Here is a 15866-nt window from a genome sequence, read left to right as displayed (position 1 = left end):
AATCTTAACATTCCAAAATGAAACACTGTGATGAAACGTATGAGAATATTTCAAAAGAAAGACTTGTGGAAAAAAATTTGCCTTCAGCCTCCTCACAGCCTTGGTGAGATGTTAGCTTTTGTGCCAAAATATGTTGTGTGAGGAATCATGCACTCTTAAGTAAAACTCCCCTTGGCCCCTAAACCCTAAAGTTTAAATAGCCTTTACTTCCTTGCTTCACAGATGAGGAAATAAGATGTTAAGTGATATGTACAGCACTGTGCACAAAGTGCATAGCACAGAGTAAAAATTAAATCAGTTCCTGTGAATTCCAGCCCGTCAGCTTTCACTCATCCTTCATTGCCAAGTTGGAGAGATACAGATTCAATGGGTGGGCTGTTCAGTGGGTAAGAAATAGGCTGGATGGTTGCATTCAGAGGGCAGTGGTCAACAGCTCAGAGTGCAGATGAAGACCAGTGGCAAGTGGTGTCCCTGAGAGTTCCATTCTGGGACCTGTACTGTTTAGTATTTTTATCAACAATACAGACAGTGGGATTGAGTGCACCATCAAGAAGTTTGCAGATGACACGAAACTGAGTGGTGCTGTCGAAAAGCCAGAGGGATCCGTTGTCATCCAAAAGGAAAGTGGGTAACCTGGAGAGGTGGGCCCAGGTGAACTTCATGAACTTCAGCACCTGTTGTCAGTATAGTATCCTGCACCTGGGTTAGAACAATCCTCAATAAATATAGGTGATAGAGAGCAGCCCTATGGAAAAGGGGCTGCTGCTGCTGCTGCTGCTGCTGCTGCTGCTGCTGCTGCTGCTGCTGCTGCTGCTGCTGCTGCTGCTGCTGCTGCTGCTGCTGCTGCTGCTGCTGCTGCTGCTGCTGCTGCTGCTGCTGCTGCTGCTGCTGCTGCTGCTGCTGCTGCTGCTGCACAAGAAGCTGGACATGAGCCAACAGGGTGCGCTTGCAGCCCAGTTGCATCCTGGGCTGCAACAAAAGAAGTGTGGCCAGCAGATCAAGAGAGGTGATTCTCACAGTTTGCTCTGGTAAGACCTCACCTGGAATACTGCATCCAGCTCTGGAGCCCTCAATACAGGAAGGACATGGACCTGATGGAGCAGATCCAGGGGAGGGCCATGAAAGTGATCAGGGGGCCAGAGCACATCTCCTACAAAGACAGGCTGAGAGGTGGGGTTGTTCAGCCTGGGGAAGAGCAGGCTCAGGGGAGACCTTACTGTGACTTTCCAGTACCTGAGGGAGGCCTACAGGAAGAGGAGAGGGACTGTTTGCAAGGGCCTGTAGTGATAGGATGAGAGACAATGGTTTTAAATTAGAGAGGAGCAGATTTAGATTGGATGTGAGGAAAAAGTTCTTTACCCTGAGGGTATTGGAACCATGTAAAAGGGAGGCTGTAGAAGCCTGATCCCTGGAGATATTCAAGGTGAGGCTTGACAAGGCTCTGAGCAGCCTGATCTAGTTGAGGATGTTCCTGCTTACTGCAGGAGGGTTTGACTAGATGACTTTTAGAGGTTCCTTCCAACCCAAATTGTTCTATGATTCTACAGGGATACCTCTCATCTAGACAAGGTTGCTCAAAGCCTCATCCAACATGGCCTTGAACACCTCCAGTCCCTCATTTAATGCTGTATTTTAGTTGCAGTTATGTGGCCAGGCCCCCAGACCACTGCCTTACTTTCTGCTATTTGTAGTCATTAATCAGCAAGCCCAGCTAGATTATGGCTTCCCCGCCCTACAAAATATCCCATATGCTTGCTGGTAACCTTGAGCTTTTGGGAAAAAAAACATTGGCATGCACTTGCAATATGAAGATGCTTCAGAGATAGTCTTAGTGAAAAGTATCTAATGAGAAAAAATTCAGTAAACTGATGGTAATTAATTACAGCGGTTGCGCTCTACCAGACAACCTAAATTGCTGGAGAAACTTGGCACTAAATTTTCCTCAAAAATCCTGCCATTTTTTTGCAGTTATATAAATCTAATTTCCATAAGATGAAATTCAGTTATCTTTTTTTCCTTACTGAGTCATATAACTTAAATCATCCCACAAAAGCATACCTGAAATTTGCTGTCAAATAAATGCTCATTTGACCAGAAATAAAAAGCATATGACTCCACTTCTGGTAATGCTTGAAGAGAATTCTCTTAAAAAGGATGTGTTTCCAGCTTAGTATTTCCTCAGGGACTAGGGGTTCACTGTTGTGGTTTAACCCCAACTGGCAATTAAACCCATCTGCTTCCTCACTCCACCCCGCAGCCCCGGGATGGGGGAGAGAAGCAGAAAAGGGTGAAAGTGAGAAATCTCTTAGGTTGAGATAAAGACAGTCTAGTAGGTAAAGTAAAAGCTGCACACAAAAGCAAAGCAAAGCAAGGAATTAATTCACTGTTTCCCCACCAGTGGGCAGCTGATACACCCTCCCTGTCTCAGCTCACTCCAAGCAGATGCCTCACAGAGTTACAAGGCTATTAAGAGTTAAATCCCATCTACTGTTTTCATAGCTTCATCTTAAAGGGTCATTCATGGCTAAAGTAATTAGATTTAGCATCACATAGCCAGGAACAGTGTGATTAGTAATCTAGGTGCCTTGTGTGGGTTTTTTTATGGGGAGGAGGTTGTAGTGCTGCTTAGGTTCAGTTGCAGAGAATGCTGCCTGGAGATGATCTGCTCGCTGTGGTCTGCACTCACCCTCTTCAGGTGTTGTTCAGTGTGGGCATAGATTTGAGCCCCAGAAAAGCAGCACAGTTACAAGATGACTTTTGGGGATGTTTTTCTGTGATTGGCTACTTTGAATCATGTCGAATAAACCAAAACACTATCGCCAGGGTACTTCAACTTCTTCAGGCATTTTTCTGCAGCTGCAGACTACAGACTCCCCTCAGCTTTATTCTTGTTCAGTGCCCAAGGTGTGCTAACCCACAGTCAGCAACAGCGAGGTAGGGACCAGGGAGATAGCACAATAATCTGTTGAGAACTCCTGGTGTTGTGGCATGTTCTGTGTCAGATCTGATACTAAAATGACCTGTCAGATACTGTCAGATGTATCCACTGCACTGTGTTTGCTCACCTTTCTTTATTGGGAAGGGAATGGGCATTCACCAAGGATCAATGTGAGAAAGAAAGCTCCTCAGGGTTTGCAGCATTTTCCCTTAACTGTACCCTGAAGAGACAGATGCTTAGGTTTAAATGATGTTCCAGGCTTGCCCAGTTTTGTGAATCTCTGAACTGCAGGAAGAAAGGATTCATTTACCTAGAGTAAGTACGGGGTGGTCTTGCTTTCCCCATAGTTACTGTTCACAGCAGTAATGCTGTTCTTCCTAATTAAAAAAACTTGGGACTGATACAATTCACTTCAGAAAGAACGCTTGGGAAAAATAGCTACATTATTTACAGGGATGCACAGAAGGTAAAAAAGCTGAAAAACATATTTTGTTTTTCAAAATAAATTATTTTCTAAAGATTCTATAAAAATATGCTTAACTGCCTCAGAGCACTAACTGCAGCAGACTGTACAGCAAATGAAAGCCTGGAATTCATCACCAAATTTTAATCCTTTGGGGATTAAGATAAATGTAAAACAGTGTGAAAAAATGTTACTAGAAGAAGGAAATATTATGATATATTACTCCGATGCACTACGCTTTGTGAAGTTTTTCTCACAGCAGCTTTGCCATCAGGCTCACCCTTTTTTCAACTAGTTTAGATGCTGTGGCAGACACCTACATTTAGTGAGTTTGGGGAAAAGGGAGAAAAAGAAAAATGAAGACTTGTAGAAAGCTCTGGAAAATGATGTTGTAAAGTTTGCCTTGTATATTCATCTAACATGGCCTCACTAGACGGAGTCAGCTTTGAGGAGAAGAGGCCAGATGGCCTTTCCCAATTTTAGTAGATTCCATTACTATTTATCTGCATCCAGAGAGGCAACAACATTCGAGCACATAATACTCCTTTTTTTGGTTTCACATGCAGTATTCATGCTCTTTCATTTATTCAAGGCACACTCCTTTTCTGCTAGGATAAAGGTGACATTTTGCTTTCAAAAATGACTCAGTAAAGAAGAAAACCTGCAATGGAGACTGTTGAGACCAATCATTTTTTCTGACCTAAAAAACAAATTGAACTATTAGAAACCGAGTTTGAATTAGTGCAATACCTTAGTAATGTAAGCAGCATATATTTATGTGATTTAAGTTTACACTGAGAAGCTGTTGCTGATGCTACATGGCAACTTTTGTTCTCTAAAAAATGTTTTAGTCTCATAAAATGAAGTAGAAAACACTATTTCTGATATTGCTGTGATAAATTCATCTAGAAATGCTGAATATTTTTAATCAGTGTAGATAATTTTCCTACTGAGTAACAAGGAATTTATTACAAACTGTCTTGTATTTGAAGCCAGAAAGAATTTAATACATAGTATGGACACCTTCAGTGTGGTCTTTATGAATTTGTGGAGAATACATAAGAAACCAGAAGATCAGAACAGAGACAATGTCATCCATGTCTTTAAAAAGAAGGGGAAAAGCCAAGAAATTACAGGCCAGTCAGCTTAATGTCAACTGCTGTAACATTTCTGGGACAAATTATCAAGAAAGTATTTATAAGCACCTTAAAGATAACAGTGAGATAAGTATGAGCCAACATGGATTTGTCAAAACCAAATTATGTCAAGCAATCTGGCTTTCTTTTGTAACATGGCACAGGACTCTGTGGATATAGGGCAAATAGTTTATATCATCACAGACTTGTAGAATGGCTTGAGATGGAAGGGACCTTTAAGATCATCCACTTCTAACCCCCCTGCCATGGGCAGTGTCACCTTCCTCTCAGTCAGGTTGTCCAAGGCCCCATCCAACCTACAGCTGAACACTCCCAGGTATCAAGAATCCACAACTTCTTTAGGCAGCCTGTTCCAGTGTCTCACGACCCTCACAGAGAAGAATTTCATCCTTGTGTCTAGTTGAAATCTACCCTCCTCCAGCTGGAAATCATTACCCCCTGTCCTCTCACTGTATTCCCTTGCAAGCCCTCCTCAGCTTTCTTGTAGGGTCCCTCTCGGTCCTGTAGGGCCTCTATTATGTCTTCCCAAAGCCTTCTGCAGGCTGAACAGCCCCAGCTATCTGACCCTGTCCTGGCAATGCAAAGCCAAGCAGCAACATTCAGCAGGCACAGGACCAAGCTAGAATGCACCATTATCATGTCAACAAATTTAAGAAATAATTTAGCAACTAGTTTTTAAAACTAATTAGAAATAAGTGAGGACCAGTGCATAATACTCCACTGAGGCTGGAATAATCAGCTACAGAGTATAGAGGACATTCAGAAAGAAATCTGCTGGAGGAAATGTTAAACAGGTTGCAGTAGATTAGGGGTGTCACGTTGCTGTGAAAATGGCAAGTACTGCAGTGGACTTTAGAAAGAGGAATATCCCCGGTAAGGTCTGTGAAGAAACTTTTCCTGTCTTCTCCTGAGGGGAGGCCTCAGGGTACTATGTCTTGTTTGAGCATTAAGACTTCAGGAACTGTATGAAGTAGCTGGGCAGAGTCTACAACAAAACCAACAAGAATAGTTCCCAAGCAAATTATTTATTTGGCACAAACTTGTGTTCAGCCCAAAGAATAGAGCAAGAGCAATATTTAATCTTCATGTAGACAAAAAACAGTTGCAAAAAGGAGTTGAAATCTGTGCTAGTGTAAGGGCCATGCTCAAGGGAGGCATCTTACTTAAGTGGGGATCTTTAATTAAGATGTAGTGTTGGTCCTGATGGGCTTCAAGTGCAGCTTAGAAAAATGAGCTAGGAAAGAGACAGGGTGAGGAGATGATCTCGATCCACAGTCAATATCCCTTCTCGGAGTGTAATTCCATGGGAGCTATGTTCCAGTGTACCAAAGTGGGCAGGAAAGTGGTTATGCCAGGGCATCCTGCTGTAGCTAAGGAAAACCAAGTCAACAGGTTGGCAGGCTACTGCTGCTACTGGGTCCAGATTTTAATGTGGCTGTTGCATGCTAAAATAAGCTTTGAAAGGCCTTCATTTTGCAAGATTTTTTGAATAATGTATTGCCCATATTTTTAGTCATTGAAGGGGCACTTAAGATTCTTATGTAGGATTACTACTGTAATTTAAGGTGGACTAAGGTAATTTCAGGTTTTTATATATTATATTTAATGAAACGCAGTATTAGTAATTGTATGGGATTCTGATTAAAGAAGGAACTGACAGATGACCTAATTCAGGATCAGTAATATAAGTCTGAGTGCAATCCACATAATAGTATGAAGCATGAGTTATACTTCCAGAAAATACCAAGTTCCAAGTTGAATTTTGGAAGATTTATCCTGCTGAAGTACATCTTTACATTTACTTAGCAAAAACCTCATCTTTCATATAGTGACCAGTGGGAACTGGTGAATATGATATAGGTTAGACATAGACACACCTTTATCAATACTATTTTCCATGAAAAATAAGCTCTAAATAACTTGCAGTAAAATATTTAGACCTGTGCCTAATCCTGTACACTTCTCAGAATATAAGGGCATAAAAGTGCTCTGATTTACAGGGCAAACAAAGAAGTGGATTTTAGAATAGGCGAGGTTCAGAAACAATGCAGAAAAAATGCAACTACTTAGTAAAATGGAAAAAATCTTCTGAAGAAGAAAACTTCCATGGCCTTGTAGAAAACACTGAACTAGTACATGCTGGAGCTGGAAATTAAATAAATGAGAGAAACATAGGATATCATGCTTCTGCCCCAAAAAACTAACCCTCTTCACTGGCCCATTATACTTCAGTGCTACTGAAAGGTCTGTAGCAAAGAATACAGAAGAGAAGGGAATACTTCATCTACAAATTCTAGCAATATGGAAACAGAGCATTTGCAATGGCAACTACTTAGATATTGCATCTATACTCAGCTGATGATAAAATTTATTTAGCAAAGCCATTAAAGCCAGATTAAAATTTGATGGGATGATAGGATAAATGTGGTAAGTCCACTGAGGTCTGAACTGCTGCCAGTATTGATTACACCTTTAACACCCCAGTGGGAATCCTATAAAAAACATATTTCACATCTGAATTCACATTCCCGTTCACATGGGAATCAGAATAAAGCCCTTGATAACCACAATGATATCATTCATATGAGTGTTCTATGCCCCTATATGACAAGTGAATAAAACAAGATAATGGAAAGTTGCCAGCGGATTGTTTTGGTTCCCAGATGTACATGGGGATTTAAAAATGCTGAAAATCTGAGGCCAGTTTCACACATGGTATAATTCCATCAACTTAGTTGAATTTTCCAAAAATTAAATATATCCTGGTCAGCTTACCTCAGAGAAATATTTCAATATATTGGAAGATAACAGTTTATAGACTGTAAGGGAATACAACTGGTATAGAAACTGATGCAGAAATGATTACTTAAGAGAGAGACTTAAGAGAGAGAAGACTGTTCTGGCAAAAATGTTTAGTTGTTCCAACTGCAAGGTGGCAATGAAATGCTATAAAAACAAGCATGAGAAGGGACAGAGGAGAACAGATGGAGAAGAGAATTCAGGTAAATATACAGAGGGAGAAGGAGGACACATGCAACTGGTATATTAGGAAATCTGTCACTCCTTTGAAGGTGGAGATAATAAGCTTGAACTTTTTGTGTCAAGGCAGAAGTCCAAAGAAATTTGAAAGAAGAAAGGAAAGAATGGCAAAAGCATGGCATTGTTTTTAACTTGGGTGTTTCTGCTATACTGGTAAGGCAAATACGGATATTTGGGAAAGAGCAGAAAAAGGTTGTGCTTCATGAAAAATCAGTCAAGCATGGTCGAGATTTGAGAGAGTACAAATTAAAAAAGGAAGGAAAGAATGCTTGTGACAAAAGGTTAAAACAGGTGTTGCAGATGATTCTGATGTGTTGAATGATTATAATGATGAGGTAAAATCTAGAGGTTTGGGGGGAAAGTTTTAATTGGTGCTTTGTTGCAGGGGCAAGGGGGGCTTAGTTAGTTGTTTTGCAAAATAAGTCATAGGTGCTTTGTTCCAAACACTGTTTCTGCATTTAGCATTTTAAAAGTTACCCATACAGAGTAAGTGTTGACAATTTTATCTTCAAAGACATTAACAAATGTTGAGTCTATTGAATATTTAGAATTATTAAATAATAAGAAAAACCCAAATCGTATGTGGCTTCATTACGTAAAATACTGGGTAGGGTTCATGTCCTTCATTTATTGGAAGATGCTTAAATTGTCAAGTACATTCTCATTTGTCTCTCCTTGCTTAATTGCTAGATGAAAAGTTTTTATTTAAAATATCTGTCACTGGCATGTTTTGGACTCTGAGAAGTTCCCCTTGTTCTTGGGTATAGGTCTAAGATAGGGAACATCATAAGCCTGTAATGGTGGTGGCATGGGGGGTGTAGACTTTTGTAAAATGGTTATCACACCTTAGCTGAATGTCATCTGCAGAACTTGCTGCTTACAGTTGGCTTTGATGGAGGCAAAAAAGAAAGGGGGTTTCTTGTAGGTCTGACAGGATCACGGAGGGAGATCTGTGTCCACTTTTGCATGGGGAAATTACAAACAAAAACGATCCAGAGCACTGATGTAAGAGTAACAGTTCAGTCTGTCACTTTACTGAATTTAATCAATTTACTGCATTTAATGTGAACTTCTCCCCTACAAAAATCATCTTGCTTGTATGTGTGAGCTAAGCAATAGAAATGTCCTGAATGCTGATCGGAACAGCATTGATCGGAACTACTACTTGAGTGTAGCCCAATGCTGAATGTGTTGAAAGAGAAAATGGAAATTTTACTTGCTTGCAGGGAAGAGTTGTTTGTTTTTATTTGGCTGTTCCTACTAAAATAAAAGCCTGACTTACTGAATAATCCATGAGAAGCTAAATGCCAGCTAAGGTCACAAAAATACTGCTGTAAGCAGTCTTCTGTAAATGGTAGAAAGAGCAGACGTAAACCACACAAAAAGCCCATAATCAGATTTCTGTACAGGTACCTACTTGGTCCTCCCTGCCACATAATTCAGGATCCTTCTTATGTAAGAACTGGTAACATTAATATTGCAGATAGAAATCTGAGGCCTACCAAGATTGACCAGATGGCCAGGCTTGACTAACAGTATAATTCCTATTTGCATATGCAACTCAAATAGATTTCAGCAGGAGCTAAGCAGCTTAATGCTGTCATTGAGTTTAAAAGGCTTAGTCTCCCAGAAAGACTTTGGAAAAGCTATGTGACCCCTGAATTTCAGCCCAGATCTCTGTTTGAATCTAATGTTCAGAGATTGTATGGTGTTAGGTGCAAAACAGACATAAACAGCAGGTAAGGGCCCGATTTTTTTTCAGGTTAGTGGGCTTGTTGTTTTTTTTTAACTCAAACACACACACACATGAAAAAGACAGTGAAGCAACACCCATAACTCATACAGACAACTGAGGCTGCAGAAGTATAAAGAGAGGTTTTTGTTTCCTGAGGCCATAGATTAAGAGAGGCTTTTTCTGTGTGTTGTTCTTCCATTCAAAAATAGTGTTTTGGGGAAACTGATCTTAGTAACTGAAGATAAAAAACATTAAATGCCATCAGTAGAAAGACTGTGTGCAGTGTGTGAAAATGTGGAAGGAGGATAAGCTGCACCATGAGAAACGGGATAGCTTAGCAACTGCCGAAAAAGTTAAATACTTGAGAAAACAAGCTTGCAGTGGGCAGATTGGCTGGATGGGCTACAAATGTGAGTTAAATATGTGCTGTGGCTTATAACACTGGGACAAAATTAATGAAAAATAGCTGTGTTGAACTTGCATCTTTACTTGCAGAAGCATGATGGCCACTTCACGGTCATCCAGCTGGTTGGCATGCTGCGGGGCATTGCATCTGGCATGAAGTACCTCTCAGACATGGGCTATGTGCATCGTGATCTGGCAGCCCGGAATATCCTGGTCAACAGCAACCTCATGTGTAAAGTCTCCGATTTTGGTTTGTCACGAGTGTTGGAGGACGACCCTGAAGCTGCTTACACGACAAGCGTAAGTCTGTTTTATCTCGTTTGAGCAGCTGATTGCCTTGGGCCTCTTTTATACCGGTTTCAGATTTGTTTATGCCAGGAGAGTAGCAGTTTGTGTTGGCTTTGTTCCATTCTCTGTTTATGTGGCTTAATAGCACTGCCAGTGTGCTTGAGGGAAGTTGTTTTGGGTTTTGCCCATGTAAGGAACATAGAATACATTTTGGCAAAAGTTGGTTGCTTGTTTCTTATTTAACAAATGTGTGAACTTTTCCACTCTTGTTTGTGTTTTGGGGTTTCTCCTAGGTTTTGTTGTTTGTTTTCCACACCCTTTCCCCTTCTGCTAACTTGAATTCATTTACAAAGATATGTCCTTAAAAGGTGGGCAGGAGAGGAAAAATATTTTACTAGCTTTGCTGTTGGAAGCAAGGTGTCAACTCTTGCATTTATAAACAAATTTTCACTTTTTTTTACTTAAGTTTACCTTCTAATAGGATACACAGGACCTTTCTCTCAAGTTTTAAGTCTTGTTTCATTGATACTTCAATTCCTTATGTCATGCAAGCAAATTGTTATATTAGAAAGTGGCTTTGGGTGGGTTTTTTTTCTTTTTGTTTGGTTTGGTTTGTGGTGCTGGGGGGCAGTTTCCACTGAAGTGAAAAACTCTAGAACATGGAGAAGCTTGTTCAAATTTGACTTGGAAGAAGAAAGTGAATTGTACCTGCAGTATGAAGAAAGTAGGGAAAGGAGTATGTTGGCGCTAATAAAATTACAAGTTCAGATATAGCATTTTTTCACCATACCATAATATTCAATCATATTCCTCTTTTGATTATTACCACAACATTAAGAATATTAGCTAATTATAAACCAACTTCAAGTAACTTTCATATCTAAATATAAAACCAAAATTATTTTGGAATGCATTCTTATTAGTACTCTCACAAATGGTATATAAGTTATATTCCCAGGGTAAGCCACAGTGACAGAATTCTAATAGAGATAATAAATTATCATTAGATAATTTATTTTGACCTATTTAATTTTTTTTCCTATTTCACTTTAAAAAGTAATGTATGATCAAAATTAGAAAATAATCTAATTTAACTGTTTTATAGTAAGTAATCTGTGGTACCTTTCAGCACTGGTGAAGCCAGACCTTTAATACTGTGTTCAGTTCTGGGCCCCTCACTATAAGAAGTACATGGAGGTCCTGGAGCATGTCCAGACAGGGGCAACAAAGCTGGGGAAGGTTCTGGAGAACAAGTCCTGTGAGGAGTGGCTGAGGGAATTGGGGTTGTTTGATCTGAAGAAGAAGAGGCTGAGGGGAGACCTTATCACTCTCTACAACTCCCTGAAAGGAGGGTGTAGCCAGGGGGTAGGGATGGGGGGGTGTCAGTCTCTTCTCACTAGTAACTAGGGAGAGGACAAGGGGAAAGGGCTTCAAGTTTTGCCAGGGGAGGTTTAGATTGGAAAAATCTTTGCTGAAAGGGTTATTAAATACTGGAATGTGCTGCCCTGGGAAGTGGATGAATCACCACCAGGAACGTGTTTAAAAATCTTTTAGATATGGTGCTTAGGGACATGGGTTAGCAGTGGCCCGGTAGTGCTAAAATAGCAGAGTTAGGGTAAAGGTTGGGCTGGATGATCTTGCAGATCTTTTCCAACCTAAACAATTCCATCTATTGAATTAAATGTAGCTATTGTTAATGGGATCACAGATCTCTTATATACGTGGTTTTGGGGTTTTTTGTTTGATTTTTTAATTTAGTTTAAGCCTAAAGCAGGGGTGTTCTGATAAATTCACTTTAAATTCTACTTCTTGGAACAAGGATTACACAGAACTCCGATCCAGTTAGAGAAAAGCAAGCCACTTTGCAAGGCTTTCTGCCAGTATTAATATGCAAGCCTGTGAAAAAAAAAAAAAAAAAAGTAGTAGGTTTTTTCCTTTGTAGGGGAGATTTCCCTCATTTAATTCTCAAAACCTCTTTTGCTTCACACTGCTTCTTAGTATGAGGCTTGAAAGGAAAAATAAACATTACTGCAGCTTAACAAGTTATCGTATTATGTCTGAGCCTTGCTAATTGTATACATGAGTGTGCTCAGCTGGCAGCAAATGCCCCCAGTGACAGACAAGTTAACTCACATTGCTCAGCACTGATCATGGGCTAATCAGCTCAGCTGGTGGAAGGCACTGGAAATGGCCAAGTGGCCTCTCCCAGTTCAGGAAAAAATACTTAATGATAATTTTAGGCTTTCTGCTGTTATTCATCATGTAAGTTTCCAATAGACGCCAATACCAAACAATTATCCAGAATAATTAGTGCCTGTCTTTTCATCATAGCTAGAGGTACTCTTAATCAGGAGATGCTATGTTGTTAAAAAAAAAAAAAAAAAAAAAAAAAAAAAAAAAAGGAGTATTTCATGACAATATATCTGTGTTGAAGGACTGTCTTGAAAAATAGGACAGGTTTTGATTAAATGCGCACTATTTTCCTATTGGTTCACCTAAGCTGGTTAACATGAGGGTCTGCCAGAGTCTTTGCAAGTGGGTCTTCACATCCAGACTTTCAATCACTGTGGCTGGATCTGCACAATTCTCTTCTGTCTTCTTTGGGAAATGTCTTTCCTTTATCCCTGAGGGTAGGTAGACTGTCTGCTCCCGTCCTTGTTTCATGTTGCAGTCATTGTGTACGATCTGGTGATAGATAAGTTTTCTTCAGGGTGCTCTTGCCTGCTGTATGCTTTATCCTCTAGGTCTTGCACTGTTTGAGCTGGTTCAATAAATGTTTCCTGTAGGACGTTCAATAATCCTGTTGCTTTTTGAAAGGAAACACAGCACAATCAGGGCCAAAAGGGGGAGAAAAGAAATTCTTGTTGCAGTGGCTGTGGAAGACACAGTGAAGACTTTGACACTTCAAGCAGTCTTTCATGGCAACAGAAAAGAATAGAACCCCACACTGGATCTCATGTCTTCTTGCAGCTTTCACTGACTGTCATTATGTCATTGACCTGTCTCTTCATCTTTCCAACAGCAGGCCACATTTATTACTGGAGGTTTTTACAGAATCTATTTAGTTTCATACTGTGTTTTTGCCATATAAAGGTTAAATACTCAGTGCTTTCAAAAAGGATCTGGATCTAAAAAGGATTCTTTTTAGAATTCATGTTTCCTCTCCACAGGTATTGTTCCTGATAACAATCCAGTACCTGTAGCTAAAAGAAATCCATAGTTTGCCTATTGAGTAGCATTATTTTTAGGAGCACATCCACTAGTACAGCGCTGTCTGTCAGTGCGAAGAGGAAAGGGTGATTATTTTTTACTCCCCTTTTTGTCTTAGTTTTGGTGCCAGAAATGGAATAGTATAATTTTATGTTTTCTTTGGAAACAAGAGCTAGGAGGCAACCTAAGCCAATCAGAAGCAAAAATTTAGAATTTTATATCCACACATCTGTGATGTGGTCAGTACCATGTGAATGTGTTCCCAGATATAAAAAAATATACATAAATTGATGCAAATGACAAATCAGAATTTACAAAGCTGTCATACTATGTGGCAGAACAGGTTGTATCCTCACAAAAATTAGCCTCAAGACTTTCTTACCTTGTAAATTTACTATTTCTGAGCAGATACAGCTTTGACTCAGATGACCAGCATATTTTGCTTTGTCTTCCTGTTGTCATTCACTATACATATCTTCCTCTTTGGTTGCTGGTTTAGAATGTGTCTTGTGTCCTTTCTATTGGCACACAGTCCATGTGCATTGGCAAAAATCAGGAATAAAAATCTAGGAAAAACAGTAACACTGAAAATCTGGAAAGGAAGCCACCTAGAAAATGGCTCCATTCAGAGCTCACACTGAAGCACTGCTTGAGAGACTACATTCAAGTGAGCAGTGATGAGAAAACTGACAAATGCCCCAAAATAGCAGTTAAAAGTCTTCATGTTTCCCAAGAATTTTGGATTCACACTACTTGCCAGAGAGCTGTTGCATGCTCTAAACAGTACATGAAAAGATTTCAGTTTCAGAAATCAGCTTCCTGACTTCTGTGAAGGTTTTGGGCTTTTTCTTTCCTGTCTGCTGTATTGAGACAAAGAATGTAAATATGCTTTCAATAAGGGGGTTGATAGGAAAAGAGATAGACTCCGTTCGTTTATCAGGAATCACAAAATTTATAATAAGATATAATTTTAGAATAGGAAAGAGGAATTAAGAGGTAGGAACATCCACCTGCCAAACTTTGAGTTTCAGATTGATCAGGAAAAGATAAGGTAAATTTTAGGATAACTGAATAGCATATTTTTTTTTTCCATGGAGAAAAAAAATTTCATTTTTAGTAGTGGTTTCCAAGGCGACAGTAGCTCATAAAAACCCGTTTCTAGTATATAAAAAAGCATGCCTGCCAATACAGAAAAAATAAAGGCACTTGCCTCTTTGCTTTTAGATAGGCTGTGTTATATGATGTAAAATCATTTAGTTTAAAACATAGTCAAGGTTCACCTGTATTTAAAAAAGAACCATGAGCCTCCAGGAAAACTTTACATGTAGCAGAATGTGTACATAAATATATAAATAAAACCAATATGGGATCTGCAGCATTACTGCAAAAAGGACCAAACTGGTATATCTGTTATAGCATACCTAAGTATTGTGTTAAATTTGATTTTTAGTGAGACAGAAATCTGCTACTAACTGAATTATATGATACATAGATAAATATATCCTAGATTTCTCTCATCAGTTGTATTTCTGAATTCAACCTTAATATGTAAATTATTTTCTTAATCTGGAATACTAGAGAATTGATTTATTGAATTGTGTCTAGTGAATCATTTGATGAACTTAAAAGGTCTTACTCTTCTTAAGCCAGTGGATAAAATACTCCACCCATGGAGGCTTTGTGCTTATTAGATGCAGTAGAGGAGCAAAGTAGATTGATGCCACTAACTATATAAATCCTTGGAAGTAGCAAAACTTTGGGTGGAACCAGGATGAGGACTTAATAATATTTACTTTTTTACATAATTTCCATACATCAAGACATTTTCCATTTTTCATACTTCCACACAAATAAGGGGTATGACAGGGAGGAGGTTTAACTTATTAAGAAGTGAAACAAGATGGAAATATTTTCTAGCTAATTTGGGATGTCAAACAATAGTTTCTGAATGACCTGATTGTTATGGTGAACACATTGCCTGGACATTTAAAAATTCACTTAATTAGAGTCAATGAAGTAAGTTGATTTTTTTGACTGTGATTCAGAAAAGAAAGAGGAAAAAAAGATTTTATACTTTAAGGTTCTGTATTAACCTATTTTCTTGAAAAAAATGGTGGCATAAGATTGATCACCATTTTTGTCAACTAGTTAATTCCATATGTAATGTGATAACAGCACATTTTGTCATGGCCAAACTGATGAAGCATTCTGGTAGGCAGAATATATCATGGCCATGTTTATTTCTCGGCCTGAAACTAGGCACATGATGTGGAATCCCACCATTGTCTAGAGGTTGTTTCTTTTTTACATTTGATTTCACTAGACACTGGCTAAAATCCAGGGGGTTAATGTTGTTCATAACAGGCTAATTGCTGCCATTTTGGAGATTTGTAAGCTTTGCCTTTCCATTAACTTTCTTTCAACTTCTTGTCTCTCCAGTTCCTCCCGGTTTCATTTTAACAAGTTGCAATATTAAACTCTACATATATGTGCCTTGCTATTTCTCAGATTGGTTCTCTGATCATCTGTAAGTCTGTTTATGAAAACTGGAGGCATGCATTTACAAATGACTTAGAGTAGGACTGAGAATTAACTTCTTGCAGACACACAGCGTCAGTGTCATTGAAGGAG

The 15866-nt window shown here is 39.2% G+C and overlaps 1 protein-coding gene across 2 annotated transcripts in view; it reads left to right on the top strand.

Annotated features, from left to right (window-relative positions):
- The window catches only part of EPHA6 (EPH receptor A6), a 445064-nt gene that overhangs the window by 380710 nt on the left and 48488 nt on the right, over positions 1–15866 (top strand). For both annotated transcript variants that reach the window (XM_071756858.1, XM_071756850.1), the window contains one exon: positions 9828–10037. In XM_071756858.1, the coding sequence (XP_071612959.1) occupies positions 9828–10037 (210 nt within the window). The remainder of the gene's footprint in view (positions 1–9827; positions 10038–15866) is intronic.

This window comes from Heliangelus exortis, chromosome 1 (assembly GCF_036169615.1).
Source record: "Heliangelus exortis chromosome 1, bHelExo1.hap1, whole genome shotgun sequence".
Taxonomy (NCBI): Eukaryota; Metazoa; Chordata; class Aves; order Apodiformes; family Trochilidae; genus Heliangelus; species Heliangelus exortis.
The sequence above is the reverse complement of the archived record's forward strand: the minus strand, read 5'-3'. Positions and strand labels throughout refer to the sequence as shown.